This window comes from Chionomys nivalis, unplaced genomic scaffold, assembly GCF_950005125.1.
Source record: "Chionomys nivalis unplaced genomic scaffold, mChiNiv1.1 scaffold_29, whole genome shotgun sequence".
Classification (NCBI taxonomy): domain Eukaryota; kingdom Metazoa; phylum Chordata; class Mammalia; order Rodentia; family Cricetidae; genus Chionomys; species Chionomys nivalis.
In genome coordinates this window covers 3,295,549-3,302,156 of record NW_026646888.1, presented here as the reverse complement: position 1 = coordinate 3,302,156, position 6,608 = coordinate 3,295,549, and the positions used below count along the sequence as shown (strand labels likewise).

At 42.4% G+C, this 6,608-nt stretch overlaps 1 protein-coding gene across 1 annotated transcript; it reads left to right on the top strand.

Moving 5' to 3' along the window:
* Positions 1–5,610: 5,610 nt before the first annotated feature.
* LOC130869056 (spindlin-2-like) lies at positions 5,611–6,363 on the top strand (the record flags this gene model as incomplete). The annotated part of the gene is made up of 3 exons (XM_057761154.1): positions 5,611–6,034; positions 6,112–6,120; positions 6,182–6,363. Coding segments are annotated over 3 exons (615 nt in total), but the record flags the coding sequence as incomplete, so codon positions are not given.
* Positions 6,364–6,608: the final 245 nt, after the last annotated feature.

Here is a 6,608-nt window from a genome sequence, read left to right as displayed (position 1 = left end):
GAATGTCTGGAACATTTCATGAAGCAGGAACCCTGTAGGACTCAGGAGACATTTTTATGGTGTTGGTTTTCTTCTACCTTTATGCAAGTTACAGGGATCAAAACTCAGTTTGCCAGGTCTTGGTGGCAAACAACTTTGCCTGTTGAGCCCTCTTATATTTTCATTTATCTTTTTTCTCACACTGGACTAAGAGAATAGACTTCCTCCCTTTTCTGAAGAATCAAAGAAAAGGCCCTTTTCTTTTAGTGGGCCATGAGAATGTTTGGAGTTGGAGTCTGGAAGGATGTTTTGCACACATTTTCTCTGTCTCTTCAGAAAACTGCCCTTGTTGAGGGACCAGGTGTATGCCAAGTTTGCCTGTTTAGTATTGGGAGTGATAAGCCAGAGAAAATCAGGGGGTTGTCTGAGTTTCCTACTGGACTCAGGCATTGAGATCCAGTATGGTGTTTTCCAGCAGTAGTTTCTTTTCAATTCTATTTTGTTTCTAATTGCCATTTCTTGAGAAGTTTTTTCAGGTACTTAATGGTCTTTGGGGTTCCCCTCCTGAGAAGTACCTCATATGTTTATTATTTGTTTGTTTTAAAGTTTTTCTGAGGTCTATATTTGAACATCATATGCAGCCGAGGCTGGCCTGGGACTCAGGATCCTTTCCCCTCAGTCTCTCAAGTGCTAGGATTACAAGCATGTGCCACCAGTGTCCAGCGCTGAGCAATACTCTAGCCTGAGATATTTGAACAACATCAACTTTGACCCACTGGGAAGTGTACTTTGTGGTATACTTTTTCCCTCTTGGTAATTGTCTCTTTCTTGTTCTTGGGTGATCTCTTGAGGCTGAGTGAAACTGGTGTGGTTGAAGACTGAGTCAGAGGAGCTGAGGGGGGATGCCCAGGAGAACTCTTCATCCAAACTGTAAATACCCATTGATGCAGAGTGACAGGGGGAGGACTTGTGTGTTGTAGTGGTGAGCTGAGGGTCTCTACCCACAGCCGGGCTCATGGCTGCCTGGCTAGCTCATGCCCCAAAATAACGACACACAAACTGTATTCTTTAAAACATTGCTTGACCCATTATCTCTAGCCCTTACTGACTAAATCTCATATCCTGCAATGAGTCGGATTCCCATGAGCTCTGTCACTGTGATCTCACATAGATAACTCATTCAGTGTTCACTTCCAGGACATTGAGTTTTAGTTTTTGTCCTAATCTGATAAAGAAAAAAAGATGAGGAGAATAGAGGAGCCTGATGTAAGGCCTCAAAATGGATCATTTGAAAAGGTAAGACTGCCTGCCTCCATGTGTGCTGCCAACCTTTATTAGCAAATCCATCCTTCCATAGATTAGCTATACACAACCCAATTGTCCAGCACACTATAAAACACAGGTGGGTACCTAACTGCCTTTAATTTCTGGAGCAATTGCTGTCCCATCAAGGTCTCCTAACAACACAGTGAGTTATTTAAGAATGCCCCACCACCACCTTAGAGGAATTTCAGGACCCCAAAGAGACAGCAAGTTATCTTTATTGGAAATACAAATGTTTCTGCAGGGACAAAATGATGTACATGAAAAAACAGATTGGTGTACTCACTCTGATTGTATGTGATATGACACACACAGGATTTTGGTTCTGAATACTTGTTCACGAGGAGGTTTTTAAGGTTGTGGAGAATCAGAACCTTGCTGGAGAAATTGGTGTCTGAAAGGATTAGCCTTGATAATTCAGGGCATCTTTCTTTGGTCCCCAATGTTTACTGATTTCCTTACAGAGAACAAGAAGCCTCCAACTCATGCAGCAATGGCTTCTGCAACATGAAATGTGAGAACCCCCTCCACACCCTGGTTGTTTTCATCACCAAAGAAGGTGTAACTCCAAACAATCTCCCACACCAGTTTAGAATTATGATTCATAAAATGGTTATTTCTTTTAAGGGGAAAAACTTACAAATTACCATGCCAGAAAACAGCCATGTGCAGGATCAGGAGGGGAGCCTAGTTGCTGGATGAAAAGGTGCATGAAAGAGAACAAGCTGAAGGCAGTTGCTCCTTATTGAAAGAGAGAGAGACCACACCCCAATGGCCTTTATCTCAGTTGCTATAGCCTGAAGGAATAGAAGGAGCTCCTGCAACACACCTATTTGGACATAGCACCATAATTTACCAGTATGTGACAAAACCTATTTTACTTTACTGTTTTCAGTCTTTCAGGATACACGGCAGAGACAGTATCTGCTTCATGCATTTGTGTGACCAATGATTTCCATGTAAGAAAAAACCCAAAAACACTCCCAACAACATCACCAGCATTCAACAACATGTCCATGATTTCTTTGTTTTGCCTTTGATGGAGTGGTAAATCATGCTGCTAGTTAATCTGTGCAAGCAATGTGAATTTACCTGTGAAAGATAGAAAGAATACACAGTTTATCTTAAAAATGTCAGGTACATGGCAGAGACAGGACCTGCTTCATGCATTTGTGTGACCAATTATTTCCCTTTAAGGAAAACCCACAAACACTCCCAAGAACATCATCAGCATGACAAAAGGAGATGCAGTGTGTGGAAGAGGACAAGATTGCTGTTTAGGAAACAGAGGTGAGAGGCCAAAAAGATGTAGGAACTCAGAGAGGGATAATGCGTGAGGGAAAAGCATGTCATATGGAAAGATGTGACATCGAGGTGTTGGGACTTAAGAGGATAGAGAGTGATCATGAAGGGTCACAAATGTGTACTCAGAAGCAAAGAAAAGAAGCAATCTGAATTTCTCTGTAAATATATAGACAGAATTGACAGGTATCTTAAACATGTCAGGGGGTCACATTGCAATGGAGTGGGTTAATCATCACCATGTGACAGTGACATATTTAAGATCTCTCCTTTGTCATTAAATCTCAGAATTGTCAAGATGTTATGTTTCTGTGCAGACTTCTCAGGGTTTTCTCCCATTCATGGTTTCCATGGATGTTTGCTAGTTACGCTTACATGTCTTTTGCCAGATTCTGTCAGTTTTGCCAGGCACTCTCAGCTCCACAACTTCTCCTGCCCTAAGATTCTAGTTCCAGGCATTTTAGACATCTTGTGACTGTTGCACGAGTGTCTCATGTTCTGCATAAATGATTTGGAATGTTATTTAGCCTGAGTTTTAACTTCTATCCCTGAGTTCAATGAATTTCCTTGACCATATTTCTTGGGCCACTGAGCTGAACTACTAGAGGTTTGCTCCTGTTACTTCTCCATGCTGAGACAGCCTACACTCTCAGTACTACTGTGATAGTGTTTCTGTAGCAAGTATTCTTCTCAAGATAAGAAGAAATTTCAATATTATAATCCATCTGCTGTTATTGTGTCTTAAACACACAAACACACCCCCATAAGTTAATGCACACACACTGTTGATATCTCAACTTAGGGTGCCGTTCTGGGGTTAGTAAGAGTCTTGTCTCTAGAGGGGTTCCAAGAAAGCCATGGGGTGACACCAACGAGGACCTTGGGCAGGTGAGCTGTGGGTGCCTGCACTGTGCCATGTCCCTAGGCACTACGGGTGCTTTGTCCCATAATCAGACTGATGACTATCTTGAATATCACCATAGAACTGTTGTATGGAAAAGGATGGAGATAAAGACAGGGACCCACATCAGAAAACTAGACTGAGCTACCAAGCTCCAGTTGAAGAGCTGAAGGGGAGAGAATAAGAGCAAAGAACTAAGGAATACAAGGGCTTGGTCCACCCACTGAGACACTGTGTCTGAGCTAATGGGAGATCAACAAAACCAGCTATGCTGGGACTGACAGAGCATGGGATCAAAGTGGAAGCATTGAATGTGGCTGACAATTGGGGCAGAAGGAGAACACATTGATAATGGCACTGGGATTTGTCTGTACTGCACATACAGATTTAATCGACCATATTATATGTACATGCATACCTTCCTCAATCTGGATGGAGGGGGGGCAAGGGCTTCACACAGGTCAAGGTACACTGCCCTCTCTTAGGACTGGATTGGGAGTGGAGAGGATTGGTTGTTGCGTGAGTAGTTAGGGAGAGGAGGAAAGGAAGTGGAAATTTGAAATTTATTATTTATGAAGGAAGAAAAAATCAATAGAAGATAACCAATGGGAGATGCGATCTAAGAAAAAAAACTTTCATGTGATTTGTTGACTCAGACACCAAAGATTTTTCAGAAAAATAAGATACAGGGATTGAGTTTGTGGGCAAGGGTGTGACTTGAGTAATTTGGAAGATGAGTGGGGGCTTATTTTGGGTCCCCTGGTGGCTGTATACAGCTTTTGAGGAGCTGAATGCTGGATGTTTCTGTGGATAAATAGGGAAGTAACAAGCTTGTGAGGGGATATCTGACATAAGTAGAGCCTTGGTGATGTCACAAAGCCTTGGTTCGTGGTAGCAACTCTGTTCCACTCAAAGCACTAGTCTTCCATGAAGGTGGGTTTATTATCCTCACAGTGCCTGAGGAGGACAATTCAGCTCCTGGTATCCACAACTGTTCAACAGGCTTTTTGCACCTGAACATTTCCGGAAGATGGAATCTGGAGAGGTAGGACATTTTCTTTTGGTAAATATGTTTCCAAAGCAACTAAGACCTCTGTAGTACAAAAAAGTTTTCCTTCAACTGTCCTGCGGGTCCACCATTTCTGTTGTTTCCAGGTCCTATCTGATAGCTGTTGGGATGGTGAATGCCAGCTATTCTTCCCACTTTATCTTTGCTAACAATATCAAATTCATCAATCCACTAAAATGGCAAAGCTCCTCTTTGTCCATAGGTGTTTTAAAAGATACTAATTATTTCTCAGTGGCTGCTGTTGCCCAGAATAATGAGTCTTTCAAGTTGAAGTGGGTCTCACAGTACTCACTTCGATAATGAAGACACAGAATGGCTTTATGTAATATACCTGGGTCTGGATCAGGAGACACAAATCTGAGAGCCAGTGGACTGGAGTGCCATGACCTTGGGCAGGCCGTCTTGGATTGAGCCCCCTACCTATTAGCTTGATGTCGAAGGAGACGTGTGGATGTCCTTCGAATTCTTTGTTATCTGTTCAGATTTTTCTTATTCATTTCGGGGATAGGCATACGTTCTCCTCTCATTGACTTAGTCAGTCAGAAAGTAGGTTTCTCAGCAGAGGTCATTTGCCTTTGGGCAGCAGGAATGTGTCTCTGAGATTGCTATACTGAGCTGTAGAGTAAATTTTGCAAATTGTCATATTTATTTCTTAAGAGAAAATTAGAGTTAGGTATGCAAACCTGTTGATCAATATCTTTGTCTCCTGCACCAACGTTCTTCCAGAAAAGAGCTTTGACCTCATAGCCTTCCCTTGTTAACCTTGCAGGCACTCATGGTTGAGGCCACGACTTTGTTTCTGAATTAAACAGAAGGAAAGTTCTTTCAAACTAGAGAGTGGGCAGCTATGAAGCCCAAGCACAGAAAGATAGCCAAGAAACAGCGGACCAGGAGGTCAGTGGCCTATCTCAGTAAGTCTACAGCCATGATGAAGATGCCTCTTAGTATGAGATGCATGCCACCTGTCCAGAAGAGGAATGGGTCATCTTTCCAGAAGCAAAAACTGAGTAGGCCTTTTGAGGCCCTGTAGAATATTGTCGGCCGCAGAATTTCTCACGGCTGGAAGGAAGCCAATGAACCAGTCACCCAGTGGAAAGCCATCATTCTAGATCAACTGCCAACAAATCCCTCTCTCTATTTGTTAAAGTATGATGGGATAGATTGTGTCTATGGAATGGAGCTCCACAGTGATGAAAGGATTTTAAACCTTAAGTTCCTGCCTAACAACATACGATTTCCTCAGGAGACAGACACTCATCTCTCAAACACCAAAGTTGTCAGAGCAGTGAAACATACATTTGAGGGCACAAACGGCTCTAAGGATGACTGGAAGCGGATGGTCCTAGAGGAGGTGCCAAACATGAAGTCCTGGTTCTATATTACCTACAAGAAAGATCCGGTCTTGTATATTTACCACCTCCTGGTTGAATACCTTGAAGGCAACCTCCACATCATGCCAGGCTCTATGGAGGAGTGGACTGGGGTGGACCAAGTTGAGGTGCAGACCATGAAGACCTGTTTCTACATTACCTACGAGAAAGATCCAGTTGTGTACCTTTACCACCATCTAGATGACTACATTGAAAGCAACCTCCACATTATGCCAGGATGTCCTCCAAAAGGGGTGAATTTGGAATTAGGCAGGGATTCCTTGGCAGGCAAAAGCATGCAGCACAACGAAAAAGATGGAACCCAAAAGATAGGTAAAATTATTTACCAAGTTCCCACCAAACCTTCCGTGCATTTCATCAAGTTTGATAATGACTTCCATATTTATGTCTATGATTTGATGAAGATCTGTTAAAGTGAAATTCTCAAATTTTGGGGGTCAAATTACAACTGTGTTTGGGGAACTCTTTTTATCAGAAATACCTCAGGTCTTCTATTAATCCTGGTATCTTTCCCAATGGAAATTTTTGCTCTAAAAATAAAAATTTGTGAATATGTTATGTTGTTTGGTCAATGATGGAGTGTCTGGTGGATGGGACATCACAGAAAGACAGGCCTCAAAACAAAAGAGGATTTATGGTCTTT